General features: G+C 40.6%; 1 protein-coding gene across 6 annotated transcripts; it reads right to left on the reverse strand.

The window, feature by feature from the left end:
• Nucleotides 1-173: 173 nt before the first annotated feature.
• Nucleotides 174-23928, reverse strand: LOC306943931 (uncharacterized protein). 6 transcript variants are annotated; one of them, XM_079530479.1, is made up of 8 exons: nucleotides 23650-23928; nucleotides 22863-22916; nucleotides 20749-20853; nucleotides 19442-19546; nucleotides 15531-15650; nucleotides 15158-15356; nucleotides 12903-14079; nucleotides 174-1107 (listed from the first exon to the last, which is right to left on the reverse strand). In XM_079530479.1, the coding sequence occupies exons 1-8, from the start codon at nucleotides 23904-23906 to the stop codon at nucleotides 665-667; spliced, it is 2460 nt and encodes an 819-aa protein (XP_079386605.1). In that variant the 5' UTR covers nucleotides 23907-23928; the 3' UTR covers nucleotides 174-664. The 6 variants fall into 6 exon arrangements, with proteins under 6 accessions (XP_079386605.1, XP_079386609.1, XP_079386604.1 ...); XM_079530483.1 differs by having other exon boundaries at nucleotides 13788-14079; nucleotides 15158-15359; XM_079530478.1 differs by having other exon boundaries at nucleotides 15158-15359.

The following is a 23928-nucleotide window of genomic DNA, read 5'->3' on the forward strand; positions in this document are numbered from 1 at the left end:
TTTGAGCCTAATTATTCAGAACACCCCAGACAATACACTGAATGTTCAAAAAGAAAAAGTGTGTGTGTGTATGTGTATTATAAACACATTACCAGTATATATAAAAATTTATGCCAAAACAGTGAAAACACAAACAAGAGAGAGCCATCCAACCGGATGAAGACAGATTTGTGGAATTTATAGATTTTTATTTCAATCTCCTCTACCAAATAAAAAAACATAATTTCAATGTCATTCTTCAGCAAATTCAAAAGGTAATTTACAGCAGTGATTCTCAACCCTTCTAATTTCAAGGATACCCAATTTGCATCAGGGCTAGCCATGGATCCTCAGATTTGTTTTCTGGGTAAATGTAATCTCTAAAACATCTTAATTCACAATAATAATTATTATTATTATTTATTATAAAACATCTTTATTGTTTGAGTCAACATTATGTGGTCCAATATGGTCTGTTATTTGGTCCAGTATTCAGAAAACAGTGAAACACTGATCAAAATTCTGAAATTCTCTAGTTGTATTTACTTCACATAATTTAGTCAAGGATCCCCTGGGGGTTTTTCAGAATCTATGTTGCGAACCACCTATTTTACAGGACAGCCAGACCAATGGATTCTACCTTTGCTTTTTTTCCATCTGACCTCATGGGATTGGGCCCCACCTTTTAACCGTTTCCCTGGCCTCTCGTATTCTCATCATCACTAATACATAATAGGCTCTCACTGCATGTTCTTAGGCCTCCCTCTAGGTCTGCCCGTTTCTTTTTCCTTCTCTTCCTTTTGCTTGGTTCAAAAATTGGGTCACTGTCATGCTCTTGATCCTCATCTGTTGAGTCACCCTTTTCCTGGTCTTTCTCATTACTAAACCACAACAGTCTCTTCAACTGGTTCGCATCATCTAAGGTGATCACTGAATTCTTCTTAGGCCTTCCTATAAGTCTACCCATGCACCTTTTTCTTTTTCCCGCTGTCTCTTTCTTCTCATCACCACCATTCTCAGGGATGCACAATGTATTACTTCGCTCATCCTCATTATTATCAACACCACTGCTCTCCATTTCATCTGTTTTAGCCTCCTCAGCATCAACACCACTGCTCTCCATTTCATCTGTTTCATCTTTTTCTACCTCAGACACATTCGTACTCATCTTCTCCATCTGAACTTTCTCCCCTGGGTCAGGGAGTTGTCCATGATAACGCTGAATGTGACTCTTCAGGCTAACATTGTGATTGAAGGACTTGTCACAGTGCTGACATTGATAGGGTTTCTCTCCTGTGTGGACACGTATATGGGATTTGAGGTGGCTTGACTGGTTGAATGAGCGCTGGCACACCTCACATACAAACTGCTTTACTTTTGTGTGCACAACTACATGTCTCTGCAGTTTGTCGTCACTTGAAAACTCCATATTGCATACAAGGCAAATATGTCTTTTGGGGCCCCTGTGACTCACCAGGTGGTCACTGCGCTCTTGCATCTTGGAAAACACCTCTGGACAGTCAGGACATTGATAGGGCTTCTCTGCAGGGGGGTGGCTCTGCTCGTGGACAAGTTTGTCTGTCCTCGTTCTGAAGGTTGAGAAGCAGTACTTGCACACATGCTTGTAGCCATCCTCGTGGATCTTGCTGTGAGATTTTAGATTAGCCTCACATAAAAATCTCTTGCCACACAAGTTACAAGAATAGGGTTTTTTGTTCTCACATGTGTGAGTCTTCTGATTGTAGAAAAAAGCTCCACATTCAGGACAGAGTTTGTGGCAATCCTCTTCATGTTTTTCATCTGCATCAGACTCACTGTCTGCAAGCTTGCCATCTATATTTTGGTGCTCCAGTGGATCCCAATCACTGTCTGAATTATGTTCTCCCTCATCCACCTCACTAGATTCTTCACCTGAGGTGTCATTGTCATCACTAAAACCAATAATTTCAGTAATGACAGCAGCAGAACTCTCTGGATCACTGGTGCAGCTACGAGGGTCACCCAAGGGCACTGCCTGTAAAACAGAGAATAGATGACCAGTAATCCCTGCAGTAGGAATTATTCTCTCGTGGTTACATAACTTACATTACATTCATTTGGTTATCTTGGTACAGTAGTGTGCCCATCTGTAAAAGGTGGGAAGTTTGTATAATAAACAATGTATTAGCTGAGGAGGTTGGTAAATTAAAATCTCCACCTGCCATTATTCCGGCCTTGAGATAAAGAGAGAAAATATGGACCTATTCATGAATGTGTTGTTATTCAACGCATTCCTTTCTCATCAATATTCAACATTAAAGCTGCTATAAGCAATGTGTCAAAATTCGAATTACCTTTTTTTATTTATTTTTTGGTATTCAGACAGTCAGCAATAAGTAAAACGCTCCCAAAAAAATGTAATCTCTATGACACATTTAGGGGCCACAATCTGCATTCAAAGATGTTCCTAGAAGCTGTCATTGGTCGAAAAAAAACCCGGTCGAAATGACTAACCAATCAAGAATTGGACAGGCAAATAGACCAATGACTAAGCTTCTAGGAAAATATTTGAATGCAGATTGCAGTACGTTTTACTCATTGTTGGCCGTCAAAAAAATAAAATAAAAAAGGAGGTAATTAAAATGTTGACATAGTAGCAGCTTTAAGGATATAATGGATACTAATGAACTATTTAAATAACCTCCAGTTGCTGACTCTTCCAGTTCCTGCTGAAGTTGCATTGGAGGCACATCTGATGAACAGCCAGGAAGGTCCCCGTTGTCGTCTTATGAACTTCACACACAAAGCCACACACTGGACAGTCTTCAAACAGCTCGAGGAGACAATATTCATCCACAATGTATTTAGGGACATCCTTTAGGGGGGGTGAGGCTTGTCTACACAATGAATAGGAGACAAATGGGGAAAAAGGGGAAAAAAAGCTACATGAAACAAGTGTCAGTGTATACCAAAAGTAATACAACTACTATTAATCAGAATGAACTTTTGTCACATCACTGATTTAAAGATGTAAAGAAGTGGGTGAAAATGTTGCGTTAGCTCAATCATTTTGTTGTTTTGTAATAAAATGAAGAAGAGGAGAAGGCAGAGCAGGTGGGGAAATGTTAACATTATATAGGCATGTCCAACAGAACATAAATAAGGTAATGTATATGCATAGCAATAGCATAGGACCATCATCAGATACAGTGTAATTAGTACATAAGGTCCACATAGCGGCAGGTATACTACTATGTGCTGTGCATGATTAGACAGAACACGGCGCAAAAAACACAGAAACATAACAGGCTAAACAAAATAAATCTGCATGGGAGGTCAGTGCAGTCCAGTAATAGTATTACTACTACACTAGTCTCGCGAGCCAGAATCTTGCTTCCCACAATTTTCAAATGCCTCCGTCATACACGGAAAAGTCTCCTCCCCACTTCCGTTTTGTCTTTTCAGTGGTGCAAATATAAATATATTTAAATATAAATCAAAATCATCTAAACATATATAGCTTGCAGAAATGGAACAGTTGACAGCTTCCTGTCTCGGATTTCGGGATGTCTACTTCCAGACTATATAGCTTTTGGAGGTTGTGAAATCGCTGTCTGGCTACGTGAGACTACTACTATATTAGTTCTATTCAACTAGCCATTATCATCATTATGCTTTGGAGCCGGCTTACGATAACATTGACTCTGTCGAGACAGGTTCTCCAGGGATGTAAGGCTCAGTGAAGACTCCATGGTCATCTTGTTTCAACCCTCGTCTAGAGGGTTTAAAGGGCTTCCGGAATGTTGAGCTCTGGATTGGAGGTGGTCTTTGGACTGGTGTACCAATGGCAACACTTACAGTAAGCACTGTTGCCTGAGAACCTAATTGGAAATATAGCCTTGTTTGTTAACTACTTTCAACCTGGTGTACACATTTTTGGCATTTAAAAAATGTCCAAAAAAACAATTGGCATTTATTTATTTTTAACTTTTTAGAAAGGACGGGTCGAACATATACAATCTACCAGCTCACAATATGTCACATCACAGCACGTTGTGAGCTGGTAAATTGGCTATTTTCACACGATATGACAAATTAAAAAATAGCTTTAGATATAATCCAAAATAGTACTATTTTCACACAACACTGTAATATGAAAGTGGATATTGGGGCAACACACCACAAAAATAAGTTATTAAATAACCAGAAATATTCCAATTGACAAACCTTTACTTCTTCGATGCACTGTGACTAGGGAATTCTTGGAGAGCTGGGTGCCAACAGAATGAACAGCTCTGTCAGTCTGGCAACCTATGTTCCTGGAACGTTCCTGGTACTGCAGAAATACCTTATCCTAAGAACACATTGGAATAGGTTAGGTCGGATGAAGCAAAGAATACTCTATGCCACCCTCTCCCAATTGATTGTAAAATCCAGGTAAAGTCGATAAATAAACACTGACCCCTGCAAGCTACACATGTATTTTTAGAAGGGACAATACACATTAATTAAAATATCTATTCTTTAATGTTACATTTGCCACGTTTAGCCAAAAGAGACATCCTTATGCAACTTTGAGAAATCAGTGCAGAAAATGTGATGGTGGTCTGGTCTCATGGAAGACTATCAGTCTGAGAATAAAAGGTTCTGTTTTGTTTTGTTTTTAGAATTAAAAATAAATTCTAAAAGCTGTTTGGCTGGCAGCTAGCCCTTATGGAAAGGACTGCAAGTGATGATACATATTTATAATTAGTTAAGTAGATCTACGGGCACTCTAATAGTATGCACATGTTGTATAGGCAGTATGTATAGTATAACGTGCATAATTTAACTGCAACACCTACTAGCATAGACAACAAGGTTAGTAATACGTATCTACAACATTGATGGTCAACAAATTAGACTAAATTTGAGCGAACCTGCTCCGTTTCCATTGAAAAGCATTGGCAGAATCTGGTAAAATGTTGGTGTGACTGTGACTGCGGCTGCCCCCTTAGTAGTATTTTCAAAAGTCTCCATTTTAGTGGGTCAAACTAAAAGCTGCACTATGTAACTACTTTCCTGGGATTTTAACCAGGTGCAAGTAAAGTGAAGTTCTGAAATGAGGAGAGATCATTTTTGTTGACCACATTTTTCTCACAGTTTAATTTATGTTTGCTCATATTATATATTAATTGGAAAATTGTATTTTCAACATAATACTGAAGTAAAGCATTTTTAAACTTGAGCTTTCGTCTGGACGCAAGTTGTTTTAGTTTGTGCATCACACAAGTTTCTATCTCCCAGGCTTAGCTTCTCAGCAGTGTCATTTCTTTGTGTCATCACTTCTAAATTCACTTCTTGTTTATCTTCTCTCCTGATTGGATAAAATTGGTATCTAAACATGAAAATGCATTCGGTTTATTCAAGAGCTTGCGGGACGGGGAGACCCGTTACTGAAGAAACACTATGCTAATGAGTACTATCACAATATAAAGAATTTAACACTTACATTGTACATATAATCTACAGCATTGTGTGTGTGTGTGTGTGTGTGTGTGTGTGTGTGTAGTATCCATTATAGTTGTCGTTAATAACCTGGTCACGCTCTTCAACTTGAACTTTCAACATGGGAGCTGTGCTGTAACCTTGGTTGTGGGTGTTTTCTTGTTGTGATGAACTCTATTGGGGAAAAAGACAATGAAAACAACAATCAATGCATACATTAATAGCACAAAAACATATTCTACATATTCTTTGAATGCCCTGTATTACTAGTTACAGATCATAGCAGGATTGTTAAAGGAATACATCACCCCCATTTTTTGAGGGGCGCTAGCCCTGCTATAGTGTAGATTTTAGTCTTACAAACATTACATTCCCATTGACAATGAATGGAGAATTTATGTCATATGTGGACGAGCAAATCGGCTATTTTTGTCCTACACAAAGATTAAATACTCATTGACAATGGAGAATTTACGTCATATCTAGTCGAGCAAATCGGCTTTTTTTTGTCCTACACAAAGATTCCCATTGACAATGAATGGATGATGTACAATGATAAGAGCACCCCTCACTTCAACAAAAAACTCTGATCAGTGAAAATAAATAACAGCATAACCAAGTTGAAAGTCAAGTGTCAGAACAAAGCAAAGTTAAAAATAGACAAGACAGGACAAGACAATAACCAAACAAAATCACTCATTCATACAGAGGAATATATACATTTCCGTTTTGATGAATATTTTATGATCAGGCATTCTGTGGGGGGCAAGTATTTATTTTTATTTACTTTCTGCGTTGACAATACAAACGTATGTTTCTCATGCCAATTAGCCAAAAAAAAATCTCCTTTGCATAGAAATGGAATTGTGAACATGTACCATTAGTGGGCTGCATAAATATATATTTTAAGACATTGTACCACACTTAAAGGAGAGTTCTGCACAACCCGTGCATTCTGTTGACAATGTATGTATGAACCCTAGTGATGGGAGATTAATCACCAAACACATCGGTATCGGCCGATATTGGCCTTGAAAGGATATATCAGTAATCGGTATTGGTAAAATAATAAATAAATCGGTTTTAGCAGATATTTTATTATATAATTATTATGTTGAAAAAAAGAATAAAAAAACATATCTGAATGGGTGACAGCAGACTGCTGGGCGAGTGCTGGCGCTTTGGCATGGGGGGTATTAAAGATCTTAATTTTCAGGCCTGTTAAGAACTCTAGTTTTTGCCGGCTGTGGGGCGCGGCTGCACGAATAACTTTGGGGCAGGCCCATCTAGTTTAAATGGACAAGTATCAGTCAAAAGGGAGACATCAAAGAGGAAGGATGGATGGGGAAGAATCAACATATGGAATGTCAGAACCGGTCAGCTCCATATATGGAGATCTAAGGGTTTGAGGTCAGATCTAGAGTTGCTGGCTAATATTGATGACATCAGGGATCTCCATATATGGGTGACGTGCTCCATCCCTGATGATGTCATGTGATGACACGTGCTCCTGATGTCACGTGATGTCACATGCTCCATCCCTGAAGATGTCACGTGATGTCACATGCTCTCTCACCTGGGGCGAACACACACACAAGCACACACAAAGATGGGAAATGCACGATTCCATAGTTAACTGCGACCTTCGGACGCAATAAAACTAGTGACTGGGGGCGTTTCCAAGGACCCGGAAGAACGACGGAATCCGCTGAAAATACCATACGAGCCTCTCGCTGTGACTCAAGTGACTACTTTCCACGCTTCCACTCATGCTTCGCAAGGAATCTCAGGAAAATGGTGCCTTCCATTTCACACACGCCCCAGAGCCGGAACCTTTTTAGGTCTATGGGATGTACGTCATCATCTCAGGCCTCATGGTCTGGGATATAGAAATGGACAGAATATGGAAGGGGATCACTTTGTGTGGAATTTTGTAAATGAGTACGATTTATACTTCATACAGTAGGTGGCGGTATGGACATTCTTTGATGGTAGTAACCAGCCATTTAAATCGATAGAAGAAGAACCGTATACATATTTTAAATGTAGGCTTAAATGTTGCCTATAAATAATAATATGCCTTTAAGTACTTACAGTTAACTGACGGATTGTTGGTTTTGCTCCCCGCTTCAAACGCCTGGTTGCTGCGAAACCAGCCGTATGCATCGCCAAGTTTTCATAAGAATCCACCGTAAAGTGATTCTGACACACAAAAAGACTCGACTTAATCACTGTAGGAAGGCTGCCGTTAAAAATAAAATGAATCCATTCCGCTTTTATGTCCTCTTGAACAGGGACTGCATGGGTAGCGTAGCTTTGGTTGATACAGTCTCTAACTGCACATTTATGGGACCTTACAGATGATTTACCCTTAGCTTTAGACATGATAGTATCGAGTCCGAGTCGTGAAAAACAACAATGGCGGCGGTTGTCAAACTTTTTCTATGGGGGACCTTTCCACACAGCACACAGAAAGGCTAACCACTTAACCACATGAAATTATTCTGAAAGACGTTAGTTGCGAGACGGATTGTTCTGCGACGGTTTCAACAACCATTTCATGCAATGCAACAAGCCCGAAATATTGTGGCGAACGGCACGGAAACGAAAACAACTTCTCTCCAATAATAACGGCTTTATTATAATAATTCCTTCGTACAACTACAGAACAGTCTCATTTCAACGGAATGCTTTTACTGACACACTTGTTCTCGACTGGAACGGACGGACATGGTTTAGGCCATATTTTGCAGCGTGTGTGTTGAACCATGTCCGTTTGATGGGCCGTATGCCGCGGCTGTAACGTAACAAAGTAATTCAGATAAAAATGTGTTATTTGTCATAAGACTATCATTGCATACATGTACTGAAGGGGTGAACCACAATTAGAGACTCTATTCAACGTGGCCTATGGGCAGATGTTTGTAAACAGCAGTAAAGTCATATGTTATGCTCCTGCTGCCTGCACACGAATGTCCCAGACATACTGTACAAGTTTGCATAACATGGGGGATATGTAATTCCATCGATTATATAAAATGACTGATAACGTGGATGATTCTATCACACGCATTGCTAGTCCACGTGATCAGACAACCAAAACATCAACTGTTGTGGCACAGCTAACACAAAGCAGCGCTTATAAATACTTACAGTTGGGATTGGAACACGAACACTGGGTATTGCTCCTGGGTTCAAAGAAAGTTTGGTTGCAAATCCACTCTGAAATTGACCGAGGTTGGAAAAACTTTCTGGGGTGAAATGATGTGCGCACACCAAGAGGCGCTTCTTTGGCATCTTGGTTGGAACGTTACCATCAAAAATAAAATCCATCCACCTAGAGCGTGTGTCTTCATCTAGGCCAGTTGGTGGATAGTGTAAAGATTTGTGTTGATTGACACAGACAACAACAGAGCAGATTGCTTTATCTCTAGAAGCCATTATTACTGAAACAAACAATACATTCGCGGTCAGAATGGAGAAGGAGGAAGAGGAGAGGAACGAGGGGGAGGAGAATAATTGGTAGGCAGGGAGCAGAGGAGAGGGGCGGAGGTTTAGCGGTATGATACGTATCACACCGCCGTCCAACCAGATGAGCCATAAGTAATCACAAAAGTCCAGACAACAGAGAATACACTGAATGTTCAAAGTACTTTTTTTGTGTGAAATTGATGTCAAGACACGCCAAAAAACACAAAAAAATAAAAATGTGTTTTTTATGTCACAATCCCTTTAATAAGATTTGTTTTCTGGGTAAATCTAGTCTAACATGTTTGTTTGAGTCAACATTATTTGGTCCAATTTGGCATGTCATTTGGTCCAGTATTCATTTTCTGTCCATGTCCTGTAGGTATAAAGAGAACAGTGTGAAACACTGATTAAAATTCTCTAGTTGTATTTACTTAACATAATATTTGTGAAGATATCAATAATTTAGTCGAGGATCCCGTGGAAACCTCTCAAGTACCCCTGGGGGTTTTCCGGAATCCACGTTGAGAACCACTGATTTGCAGGACAGCCAGACCAACCTTTTCATATTTCTCCCTGTCCTTATGGGATTGGGCCCCACCCATTCACTGGTGGGGCCCAGTGATAATACATAAAAGCCTCTCACTGCATGTTCTTAGGCCTCTGCATGTTTCTTTCTTTTTTCTCCTCTTCCTTTTAATTGCTTCGAAAAGTGGATCACTGTCATGCTCTTGCTCCTCATCTGTTGAGTCACCCTTTCCCTGGCCTTTCCCATTACTAAACCACAACAGTCTCTTCAACTGGTTCGCATCATCTAACTGATCACTGAATTCTTCTTAGGCCTTCCTATGTCTACCCATGCACCTTTTTATTTTCCCCGCCGTCTCTTTCTTCTCATCACCACCATTCTCAGGTAGGAATATAGTTACACTACTTATTACTCCCTCCCTGTCAAAAGTAACTAGTTACTTATTACTTTACTTATTACTTTTAATTCTCACCCCCAGTAATTGCATCTTTTGTCGTCGCCCCCCCCCCCCCCCCCCCCCCCTATAGAGCGTCGCAGTCCCGCCCCCTACCATGGCCCAGGAAATGAATCCCAATGTATTTTTCCCATAGACATTTCAAAAAGTATTTATTTAAAGACGGTTACGCCGCGGACAAAGCCAACTCGAGTCGTGACAACTCATGACAACACAAACAATATTTTGGACCAAACAAATAATTACAAAGAAGAAAAACAACAAAAAAAGTGTTGTAACCTGCCGTTTTTTTCTTCTTTCTAATTATTTGTTCGGTCATGATTTGTCACGACTCGAGTTGGCTTTGTCCGCGGCGTAAACGTCTTTAAATAAATACTTTCTGAAATGTCTATGAGGAAAATGAATGGAGAATCATTTCCTGGGCCATGGTAGGGGGCGGGACTGCGACGCTCTATTCTGCAGTGTTTATTTAACTCTGAAAAGTGTACTGTATAGTGTACACCACACCTTCTTCCCTTTGCACAACTTGCAGCGGACAATAATGTTCATCTCGTCTTTATCGCGGACATACTCAAAATAATGTGAATACTTCCAAGTAGTGAATGAAACGTTTTGTGGTGCCGGTGTCTCCTCCAGCTCCTCCATGTTTAGTTTGTTTACTTCTCTTGGTTTGTTTACTTCTCTGCGACACTCTTAAACCTGTTTAATGTTTGTAGCGCCCCTCAAAAAAAATAATAATAATAACATATTTTTTTATGTCACGATCCCTTTAAGGAATGGCTGGGTCTATCCATGTATTTGGTTCTGTATATCTGTACACTGCCGAGCTACCAAACAATATTAAAACACATCTCACAGATACAAATATATAAAAACAATCAAGCATCGATAGCAGCTGCAACTCACAAACTAAAATCAGTTGTGAGTTGTGACAAGATGTGTTGAGGATTCTCCGACCAATCAGTAGCAGTAGGGTTATACATCACTGCTTTGGCCCCGTTTAGCCCGTGTACATCTATTCTACGTCCGAGCATAGACAGACATGGTGAACGCCCCGCCTGCCTCTGATTGGCCTACCGACACTGCCGGCCTTACCAGACTTTCCTCCAAGGTGGATATAGCTAGCTATACACTATGCTGGATAGTCTGCCGCGAGGTTACTCCATGGTGGGAAATAAATAAATAATACAATACAATATAATACAAGAGAATGACAGCTTGGCACGCGCAACAGTAACTTTTATGTTTTGTAGAAGAGGCAAACTAATATATTGTTTATGCAGTTTATTTTACATGTGTACAGTGTAAACTTTCAACATTATTGTACTGTAAAAAGGTCTCTTTTCCCTTGATCTTTATCTTTTTTAGTATAATAGTATTAGTTTACTATAATTAGATTAAAATGGTAAATGGTGCATTTATATAGCGCCTTTATCCAAGGCGCTTTACATAGATTGTGCATTACATTCACCCATTCACACACACATTCATACACCGATTGTGGCGGAAACCATGCAAGGTACCAACCAGCACATCGGGAGCAATTTGGGGTTCAGTGTCTTGCTCAAGGACACTTCGACATGTAGACAGGAGGAGCCGGGATTCGAACCGCCGACCCATGGATCATTGGACGACCTGCTCTACCTCTTGAGCCACAGTCGCCCCGATAATACACGATAATCAACACTGACACTTTAATTTAGAACACACCCAAATCAAATCGTGCTCAATCAATCATTCAATCAAAGCGAACGGCATAAATAATATTAGTTTGCCTCTTCTACAAAAATAAAAGTTACAAGTTACGTGCGTGCCAAGCTGCCATTCTCTTGTACTTGTATTATGTCCCACCACGGTGTAACCTCGCGTCTCGGGGGACAGTCTGGTCACTCTGGTGAGACCATTGGGGCAAGACAGGCAGTGTCGGTAGGCCAATCAGAGGCAGGAGGGGCGTTACCATGTCTATGCTCGGACGTAGAATAGATATACGCGTTTAGCCCAACTCAGACCTACCCTAGAGATGGTACCACTTTCACACCACTCTGCCCAGTACCTTGTAGTGGAAACGCTGACACAACTGGTTGATGTGGTGCTAGGCCATGTTATGGAAACCCACCTTAAGAGGTGTCATATTTGTAGGCCTTTGGATGGGATGAACTTTCAATAAATTGACCTCAATTGTTATTGTATTGCTGGGCTTGTATAGTAGGGCTGTGTGTGTCCCTATTTCTGTCTGTTTAGAGAACGACCTATTGACCCCTGCAGATGATTGGGGTCGTATTCGGGTCACACACTGTTGAGCAGCTGGGCCATTCACACTAAGCACGGTTCTAGAGATACCATGACAGACATGACTCACATACAGACTCACAGAGATTTGTGGAATTTATATATTATATTATTTTTATTTCAAGCTCCGCTGCCAGAAAAAAAAATCATTCCAGTATCCCTTTACTGTCTATGTCCTTTAGATAGAGAGATACCAGTGAATCTCTGATCAAAATAGCCATTCTTGTATGTTCTATAGAATCTATAGTTTTCTATTTACTTGTATATGTAGTAATTGTGACCCCCCCCCCCCCCCCCCTGGAAACCTCTTGAGGACCTCCACGTTGAGAACCACTGATTTACAGGACAGCCAGACCAATGGATTCTACTTTTGCTTCACTCTACATCTCCCTCTGACCTTACGGGACTGGGCCCCACCTTTTTTCTTGCTTCTCTGCCCTGCTGGTGCTGGGTCAAAATCTGAGTCACTGTCATGCTCTTGTTCCACATCTGCCGTGTCACTGCTGCCCTGACCTTCCTCATTCTCATCTCCGATGCATATCTGTCTCTTCAATAGGTTTGCGTCAACTGAGGTGATCACTGCATTGTTCTTAGGCCTTCCTCTAGGTAGGTCTAAATACCCTAGGCCTGTGGGCCTAGGATATTTATTTGTACATCTGTCTTCTTGTTTTGCCTCCTCCTCAGCACCATTCTCAGCGTTGCACAATGTGTCCTTACTTTGCTCAGCCTCCTCAGCATCAACAGCACTGCTCTCCATTTCTTGAGTGACATCTTTTTCTGCTTCAGACTCATTCCTACTTGTCTTCTCCATCTGAACATTCTCCCCTGGGTCAGGAACATGTCCATGATAACGCTGGATGTGACTCTTCAGGCTAACATTGTGATTAAAGGACTTGTCACAGTGCTGACATTGATAGGGTTTCTCTCCTGTGTGGACACGCATGTGGGATTTGAGGTGGCTTGACTGGTTGAATGAGCGCTGGCACACCTCACATACAAACTGCTTTACTTTTGTGTGCACAACTACATGCCTCTGCAGTTTGTTGTCATTTGAAAACTCCATATTGCATACGAGGCAAATATGTCTTTTGGGACCTCTGTGAGTCAGCAGGTGGTCATGGCGCTCTCGCATCTTGGCAAACACCTCTGCACAGTCAGGACATTGATAGGGCTTCTCTGCAAAGGAATGGCTCTGCTCATGGATAAGTTTGTCTGTCCTCGTTGTGAAGGTTGATAAACAGTACTTACACACATGCTTGTAGCCATCCTTGTGGATCTTGCTGTGAGCTTTTAGAGTAAACTCACATAAATATCTGTTGCCACACACATTACAAGAATAGGGCTTTTTGTACTCACACGTGTGAGCCTTCCGAGTCTGACTGAAGAAAAATGCTCCGCATTCAGAACAGAGTTTCCTCTTTCCCAATGCGGACAGAGGCAATGTTTTCTTATCTGTATGTTTGTCGTCTGAATCTGAGTCACTGTCGCTACTGTGATACTCAAGGGGAGCATAATCGAGGTCTGAATTGTGATCTCCACTATCCAGCTCGCCATCTGGTCCTTCACCTGGAAGCTCGTCGTCTATATTGTGGTGCTCCATACTTTGCTCGGCCTCCTCAGCATCAACATCACTGCTCTCCATTTCAATTGTTTCATCTTTTTCTACCTCAGACTCATTTCTACTTGTCTTCTCCATCTGAACTTTCTCCCCTGGGTCAGGGACTTGTCCATGATAACGCTGGATGTGACTCTTCAGGCTAACATTGTGATTAAAGGACTTGTCACAGTGCTGACATTGATAGGGGTTCTCTCCTGTGTGGACACGGATGTGGGCTTTGAGGTTGCTTGTCTCTGGATCACCGGTGCAGCTGTGAGCCTCACCAGAGGGGACTGCCTGTAAAAGATGGAGAAGAGATAAGATGACTAGTAAAGTCTGCAGTTGGAACGATTCTCTCAGTTACATTACATACAATTTACAATTTACAATTTAGGCATTTAGCAGACGCTCTTAATCCAGAGCGACTTACAATAGGCAAGAACAAAAAGCATGGGAATACATCACATATGTAACAAAATGCATTTATCGCGAAACATGCGTAAGCTAAGACCGTGACTAGAACATATCTATATAATGACACTATACATATAAACTATAACTAGAACATATCTATATAATGACACTATACATATAAACTACACATATGTGCTATACTATGCTGTACATATATACTATGAAGTGCTATGACTACATACAATGCACTTATTGTGCTGTCTACATGACATGCTATAAGTCTGTTTCAAATGCTATATAAGTCTAAGAAGTGCTGTCTAAGGGGGTAGGGTAAGTGCTATGGGCCATGATGGAGTCTGAAAAGGTGGGTTTTCAGACTACGGCGGAAGATCGTACATTTGGTTTAGCTTGGAGGTGTGCCCATCTGTTAAAAGTGGGCTAAGGATTTCCAAGATTTGCATCTACGGAACTTTGGCTAATTTGTCTAGCGGATAATGAACCATTTATTAACAATTAAAAAAAACTATTTTTTAACGGTTTAACCAAAAATGCGTGGTATGAATGAATAGTTGATTATTCTGATACTTGTATCTACTGACAGAATCCAAAATTAGCACCTGCTAAGTGCTAAATGCTGCAGACTTTCTATTGGCAGAGAAAAACCTTAGGGGCTGTATGTCATTCTGGTGGGTAGACATTGGGGTGTGCCAAAAACATGATCAGATAGTGTTTTTGATCCATGTGGTTTCATTTGTTTATTAAATGGATCCCCATTAGCTGACGCTGACGTCTTCCTGGGGTCCATATAAGATTTCTTAATGTAACATGTATTAATGGCTGGTAAGACATTCCTGTGCATGGGCCTATTTATGAGTGTGTAATATGTTTGTGTTTTTCAGCATTCCTTTATTTACATCAATATTCAAGATATAATGAATATACATAATTAGCTTTTAAATACCATCTCTGTTCGTTGACTCCTCCAGTTTCTGCTGAAGTGGCATTTGGGGCACAGCTGCTGAACAGCCAGGAAGGTCCCTGTTGTTGTCTTTTGGACGTCACACATGGAGCCACACTCTGGACAGTCTTCAAACAGCTCGAGGAGACAGTATTCATCCACAATGTATTTAGCGACATCATTGATGGAGGGTGAGTCTTGTCTGCTTAAAGGACAGGAGAGAATGGGACACATTAAACAAATGATATAATCAATACCAGAACAAGTGACTGTTATGCTAGTACTGGTACGATTACTACGACTATTATATTATATTACACTAGTTATATTCAACTGGCCATTATTATAGCTAAGCTATGAATTAGAGCTGACTTACGATAGTGCTGACTCTGTCAACACAGATTGAGCAGGGATGTAAGTGGTGTCATCGGTATTCACCTCAACAGAGTCTCCATAACATTCATGAACATCATTTAGTTTCAGCTGGTGTGTTGAGCTGAGGAATGAAGGTGGATTGGAGTAATGCCATCACAAACACTCACAGACAGCACACTTAAAATAGACATCACAGGGTTGGATGCAAGAAGGAAAATGGTTTGTGGAATATTGGAGAGGGTTGGAAGGGGTACTTTTGTCATTTCCATATATATACAGTATATATACACACACACACACACACACACACACACACACACACACACACACACACACACACACACACACACACACACACACACACACACACACACACACACACACACACACACACACACACACACACACAATATACTGAATATACATGCAATGAAGAGATACTGATACCAGTTACCAAAAATACTGTACATAATGGCTTGCATCCACTGTCAACAAACTCTGCTTTTGTTATTTATTTCAACAAAGCGTCACATGGTTCCAGTTGTCATTGCCAGGGTAAACGTTCTCAACTTTGAACTTTAGACCCCCCTCACCCCCGCCACACGAGAACGGATCGGGCTGTTACCCGCACAAGTTTGTAGCCGGCATCAAAGTTTCGAGCGTCCACATTGCGGTTATGTTAATTATGCATGTCGTCCAGAGAGTGGTAGAGGAGCGGTGAGGAGCAGCGGTGGCTGTGTGCTGCCTATCTTAGATATACTAATCTATTCTACACTACACCAGTATAGTAGCCTATTTATGCCATCCATAAACATGTTCTAAACTTTAACCGAGATATGAGCAGGTTAACCGATTGGAGCAGAAAGCAACAAGCAGTTTGTTAAGCACTCATCTGGAATAGCCTATTTATTTATTTAATTAAACAATTTATACACACTTTACAGACTTGTCATAGCTTTTTTAACTGTTGGGGGTTTCAAACATTGTACTGTATGTATTGTATTGTGTTAAGATGGTGATTAAAGGTGATGGTGATTGAATGAATGTATACACAGTGTTTACATATTATCATTACAACCAATGTATTAATTTTGAAGTAATTCATGAACAGGTTAGGAACGAGTGATTAAATAAACACTAGATATGGATGTATAGTAGTCATGTATGTTGATGTAGCCTATATTGTAAAATAATCTCCATTATATGTTCTCCGAAAATAGCTCATCTACAAGCTCACAGGCTGCAGATCGACTATTTTCGGAGAAGAGATTTATAGACAGTGGGCCTCATTCACAACGGCGTTTACGCTCATAACGTTACGTAACGTGAGCGGAGCGTGAGCGGACAGGCATTTACGTGGATTCCCACATTACGTGGGAATTCATGAAGTTGAACGTGAACTTGACGGTGACGTTGTTTGGTCGGAAACTCCGCTATAAGCTGCGCCACCTCAGAGGGTCGTGTACTGCTTGCGTAGATTTATTCAGAAGGCTTTAGTCTTCATGCTGACTCAATTAAAAGTCCCCAAACCTCAGATAAAATATGTAGGCATGTGTCAACATTGGTCAGCACATACAAAAAATGATAGCTTATATAAAAGCCAAGTATCACTTGTATGCCTAAATGCAAGCATTCTAGAGGCAGGTTAGCCTAGAGTCCCATACAGAAACTGCCCCTGCAAGCCCGACACCTTTTTATTTATTTATTAGGATATTTCTAGCATGCGCGATTGCGCTGCTCACTTGACAGCTTTCTACTCGCAGTGCAACGCGTTGTGAGCTTGTAGATCGGCTCTCGCGGACTCGCGCTGCATGTTAAAAAACAAACTCACAATTATTATAAGAACATACACTTATCTGCATTCTGCACTGTACGAATCCAACGTTGTTTAGTGTAGTAATGCCTGCAGTAGGCCTATTGAAATTGTTTTGTTACGGAGCTCCTTTGAGTCACACTGTCGGTGTGTGTGTGTGTGTGTGTGTGTGTGTGTGTGTGTGTGTGTGTGTGTGTGGACAGTCCAATCTGGGTGAAATTCACATTGGAAAATGAATATAACGGCGAGCCTGGCCCGGACAGAACAGATTATTTCTATGGTTCACAGACATGCCGGTCTGACAGACAGACAGCAGTCACGAGGGCTAATTAGCCCTATAGAAATATAGAAGTCCACATTATTGCATCAGCGCGTGCAATTCGGCCAGTCATAGTTTTAAGCCAGTGCACCTTAATTAATTATAATATGGGGAACTTATAGCTAGGCTGTAGGCTACTACATTGATCTCATCATGAGATCAATCAAGTTTGGTGCCAAATGTCCCGTGAATCATTTTAATTTTTAATATGACGACATCATGAAATGAACCTGCACTTAGATCTGACAAAGAGGAGGCTACCCGCCGTATATGGTTGAAAATTTAAATAGCTATAGGCCTATGCCTACGTGTCCATGATCAGAACAAATCCATTCTCCACATGGCATTCAGACAGATGACAGTGAGATGATATTAATCTATTCCCCGCATGAATCAATGCAGCTCTGATAAAAATATCGGATATATGTTTTACCTCTGCAAAGGTGTGAGACTTGTTCAATAGAAAATAAAAGGCTTTATAATATAATTGCCAAGTATAGGCTAGCTTGCTGCCTTGGTCCCGAACTTAAATAAATAAATGGCCAAGCTGCATTTTATACCGTAAGTCAGCTTGCCATTGCTGTAGCGGTGCGGAGCAGCGTTCACCGTTTTGTAAGCTTGGGAAAATGATTTATATAGTTTAATGGTAGGCTATAGACAATATAAAGAATCAAGCACAAATGTAATGGTATATGGATGTAAAAAAAGAGACTGCAGGTGGTGGTCGTCGCTTGACATGGTCAGATCATTTTCTTTTAATTTCCTGTCCTTTGATGGATTGAGTGTCAGTTTGTACAGTTTGTATGGTAGGCCTATAGTGGTATACTTTATACAATGGTGCAAAAACTTGTTTGTGGTCCTGTGGAATTAGGAAATTAATAGAGGGCTATATTCATGATATATCTGCACAGCACTGACTGACCGCGGCAGTATAGCCTAATTTCTTTTCATTTTTATTTTAATTTGTGAAGCCACTATACTGGAAAATATCATTATTTTGTTGCATTCCGTCAGGAGGACCTCTATTTCGTTTGAGCTGTAAGGCCTATAGTTCTTTTTTGTTTTTTTTACTGCTGTCTGCTGAGTCATGCTTGACTCCTTTTATGGTGTGAAATGGGGCGTGGATCAATGCAAATGAAGTTATCCGCTGATTTTCCGATCATTTGGCACCCGCTCGCATTCACCTGCGTACCTCACAACATACACCTGCGTACCTGTGGTACACACCGCTCTTTGAATTGCACGGCAAAACAACGTTGCGTGATCGGACGGAATTTCCCGCATCAGTTTACGCTTCCGTTCCGCTTCCGTTACACTCTTGCGTATTTCTCCTTTGTGAATGAGGACCATTATGTGCAAATATAAAATAGCTGCCTGTGATACTTATGTGTTGTTATGGTGAAATAAACCATTAGCACTTCATGAACAAATGCACAAACAATATTAAAGGCATTCATTCACATACAAATACAATATACACACACGGCTGATGATCATGGACGCAGCCATCTGTTGTATAGGCTACTGGAGGTGGAAAGCCTGGTGACGTGAGGTTAGTTTGGAGGGGGCGTCACCGTTTCAGCAAATAGGTGGCATTTGCTGTACACACGGAAACGACAAAGTAGCGTCTCCGAAGTTTGTCACTCTGGGAGCCGGTTTAAAAAAGAACCGGTTAAGTCCCCCAAAACGCCGTCTCCGTGTGGCAGAAAGGGCAGATCGGCTAAGTACTTGTGCGGGTAACGCAAAATAAGTCCTCGTGTAGACAGCACCTTAGACTCACCGGTCGGAAAGAGACGAGGAAACATGAGATGGGGTTGGTGTTCTCGGAGTCTGAAAACCACATTCTTCTTGTGTCAAAGGTGACGAATCATCATCAGACATATAACTACAAGAAGACACATATGTTGTATTACAGGGTTTCCTGCAGGACAAAAACATAGTCTAGAACGGTGCTACTGGAGGGGGGTGCACGGGGACGGGGTCAATAAACTTTCTGTTTTCTGGCATTTCTCCCTTGAGAGATGATTTTACTTTCTCCCCTTTCTGTTAAATTTGTACTTGTTTTTATTTTTCATTATATTCAAATGCCTATTCATAATGTGTTGTCTTTGAATGAAGACTAATGAGTTTTAAATTCCTATACAAATACACTTGCCTTGTTACTCACATCACTTTTTCTTTTTTTAAGATTCTGTATGCCTTTGTGATATTTGTTATTTCTTGTCAGGCATGTTTTGTTACTGTCGCTCTGCTTCTGTATTTCCGTGTTGGAATGAGAGGGGAGTCCTTGCACTACGAAAAGAACTAACCTGGAGACGTGATATTTGTTATTTCTTGTCAGAATAAATGGAGGTTGTCTCCAAAGAGAGTTCTGGGTCCGTCTAGTCCTTTCAACACAACGCAGAGACAGACTACACCGGTTATAGCCGGAGGGGCCAGCACCAAAGATTTGAGAGGGACCTGTGATGTCATGACAAACTTTTAATTTGTGTTTTTTCTATTCACTTGGTCATTAGGGTCTGCTCTGCTGGAAATATCGCGAAAAAATGTTATGGCCATTTTTGTATGTGTTTTTGTATACCACACCATAGCATAGACAACCATTATAAGGCAAAATTTCATCATACTTTAAGTAGAATGTGACATGTCAAACTAGGGGGTTTTCATGATTCTGAATCCATTCCAAGCATTAGTTTTGCACGGAAAACACTCCTTGGCCTAAATTCGGCCATATCCACTTGCCCAAATGTGGATATATATATATATATATATATATATATATATATATATACACACACACACCGGTACACACACACACACACACACACACACACACACACACACACACACACACACACACACACACACACACACACACACACACACACACACACACACACACACACACACACACACACACACACACACACACACACACAATGAAGAGATACTAATACCAGTTACTAAATACTGTACATAATGGCTTGCATCCAATGTCAACAAACTCTGCTTTTGACAACAAAGCATCACATGGTTCCAGTTGCCATTGTCAGGGTAAACATTCTCAACTTTGAACTTTAGACTCACCGGTCAGAAAGAGACTCGGAAACATGAGGTGGGCTTGGTGTTCTCGGAGTCTGAAAACCACATTCTTCTGGTGTCAAAGGGGACGAATCATCATCAGACATGTAACTACAAGAAGACACATACGTTGTATTTTCAGGGTTTCCTGCAGGACAAAAACATAGTCTAGGAAGGTACTACTGGAGGGCAGTGCACAGGGTCCAATAAACTTTATTTTTTCTGTTGCCTATCATTGTGATGATAGGCATTTCTTCCTTGAGATGATTTAACTTTCTCCATTTTCTTTATTATATTCAAATGCCTATTCATAATGTGTGTCTTTAGGCTACTGCTTAATGTATTGAGTAAAGCACTTTGAAATGCCTAAACAAAATAAATAAACTTGCCTCGTCACTCACATCACTTTTTTTTTAAAGATACTGTATGTTCTGCCTTTATTTTAGTGGAGAGTGACAGGAAACAGGGAGAGAGATAGGGAGAGACACTCAGCAAAGGTCGTCAGGCTTGAGAATTGAACCTGCACACATATCGTATGCACCTTAACCACTACTAGGCCATCAGCATGGTGCCTAGACTTCTCAGGTGCCTAGTGGCCACTCTGATTTGGTGCCCTGTATTCGGTGTTGGGTGAAATCAGCCCTCAGCGGCTTCTGATTATGGAGAGGGGAGGGGAAGCCTCGCCTTGCTCCCATCACCTCCCTTACTGTGCAGGGCTTTTCTTACCCCTCCCCTGCTGGGCATGGTTTTTCCATTTTTTTTACATGAGTTTCAAGGTTCAAGGTTCAAGGTTTGTCTTTATTTGTCTCCCTTGGGAGAAATTTGTCTTGGAGACAGAGTCACAGCTGCATACAAATAACAGACACATTCACATACGAAAAGGAAAAACACCATGAAACACCCAACATACACAAAACAGAGATATTGCACACATTCCCTTGATAAAGTGCAACTAGTCAATAAAGTGCTTTCAGTCAGTAAAGTGCATTCGGCGATCTCTGATTGAGCATTTTGATTGACAGGGGAACAAAAGAGTGTTTAAATCTGTTATACACATACCGTGGAGTTCTATACCTCCTACCGGATGGCATTAGCTCGTACTCTCTGTACAACACATGCAAGGGGTCACATATAATATTCCGAGCTTGTCTCAACACTGCTTGTTCAAAGATGGCCTGGGGAGTGATGGGGGGGGGGGGGGGGGGGGGTGGACATGCCCATGATCTTCCCAGCCATGTTTGCTAGCCTACTTATTTGAGATTTGTACTTCACAGTCAGATTGCCAAACCAGCTGGACATACCGTACCTTAGGATTGACTCTATACTAGCTCTATAAAATTGTTACAATCTAGTAGTAGGGTCCATAAATGAGTTGTGAGTTTGTACAGAATAATAATTTCACCCACTCTTTTACACAGATACCTGTGCTAAAAGTGCACACTGCACATTATACATCCATAGTCCATCTAACTGTTAAAAGGATCCCTGGCTAATAAGACAAATATGCCTTAAACATTATACTTCCAATCAATAACAAAAATGTAAAAATATAAACACCTTAAATATTTAATTTCTTTCATAAATAGAGAATCTTTTACTCAATAGGAACTGCTCTACTCGCAAGTTGATGATGTCATATGTCCATGTGTGGTCACGCCCTATGGAATATATGGAATGTACGTGCTAATAAAAAGTATTTAAAATATTGCTTTGATGCTCATATTATCCATAGGAAGTATTACGTTATTTTTATAGCAAATCTATTCCAATACATTCCAACTTGCGACAGGAGCAGTTACTATTGACTGAAAGATTCTTTATTTATGAAAGAAATAAAATATATAAGGTGTTTTTATTTTAGTTTTAAGGCATATTTGTCTAATTAGCCAGGGATCCTTTTAAGGCCAGACCACACACCAATGCAACTACTTGCAACATGCAACTATACTTGCAGCCATTATCCCCAATGGCAGTTGCAAAGAGTTGCATTGGTATGGACTGCCTTAAAACTGTTTTATTGCAAGGAGTTGGAACTAGTTACATTGGTGCGGTCTGGTCTTTAGATCGACTTATGTGTTTATGTTAGATTCTAAGTTCTAACATAAAGGAAAAAAACATACCTTTCCAATTCCACGTCAATGCTCGACGGAGGACCCTTGGATATACAGTCGTAGCTGAAAAATAAATAAATAAACATTGATTGGTTGAATTCTTTATTAGCAATAAAAAAACAGCACTGAGCAATAGTAAGATAGTTGCTATGAAAGTAATGAAACTCAAGCAGCAACTAAACAGATTTAGGTTTTTCCCCATACTGTAGGCCAGGCCTATCATGTTTTCCCGATAGAATGAAGAAAACAGAATGAAGAAGAGCAGTCTGCTCGTCAGAGGCAGAGGTAAATAAATCATGTGAAAAGGACATATTGAGTGCTGGCATTTCCTTCATGCTATAGGATGTTTTCTCTAACCTGGTGTTGCGGGTTGTCTGCTTCGGCAGTACTTTTCTCTATCATGTTTCCCCCCCTTTTACTTTCTTTATATGATGATTTCCTGTTTTTCATAGAAGTGGATATGTGTACGTCTTTAAATGTGCTGATGAATTGAAAATGGAGCACCCTAATGGAAACAAGCTTCTTACTCTTACTAGGGGCGCGTTCGGAAATACCGCACCGTGCGCTCAGTGCGCTATTTCCGAACGCGCCCCTAGCTTTTCATAGTTTATTGTATTGACTTCTCCCATTCTACATACTCATACTGTGCAATCAGTCAATGAGATGCCAGAGTACAAAAATAGTATGCTAAATGATGAATGGGTAAAAAGTTTAAACAATAAACACCAACAAACCTAGTGTAAATGCCTATAGTAACAACATTATAATACCCACTGCAAAGTAAAATATGACATACTAATCGATTAGAAGTAAGGCTACGTCTGCGTCGCTCCTCAAAGCCTTTGCTTGTTTAATCAGTCTCCAACGTTCATATGCTGGTCCAATGTAAACTCGGGTCTTTGATTGCGCTTTTGATTGCACAGCTTTCTTCTGTTTACTAACAACTTTCTTCTGTTCACTAACAGCTTTCTTCCATTCACTAATCATTATTCTTTTGGCTTGTATTTCTGTAATTGGTAGAGCTGGAATTGGTATTTTACCCTGTTCCGCCATATTGTAAACAAAGAAATGCACA

This window comes from Electrona antarctica (assembly GCF_951216825.1).
Source record: "Electrona antarctica genome assembly, chromosome: 19".
Classification (NCBI taxonomy): Eukaryota; Metazoa; Chordata; class Actinopteri; order Myctophiformes; family Myctophidae; genus Electrona; species Electrona antarctica.

Excerpts from the sequence above, each read along its gene's own strand:
- LOC306943931 (XM_079530478.1), bottom strand. The coding sequence starts at position 23,906 with ATGGCGGAACAGGGTAAAATACCAATTCCAGCTCTACCAATTACAGAA. Across the intron at positions 22,917-23,649 it reads GCCTTACTTCTAATCGATTA|CTACGACTGTATATCCAAGG; the intron begins GTATGTCATATT and ends TTTATTTTTCAG. Across the intron at positions 1,108-12,902 it reads TGCTGAGGAGGCTGAGCAAA|ATGAAATGGAGAGCAGTGGT; the intron begins GTAAGGACACAT and ends AAGATGAAACAG.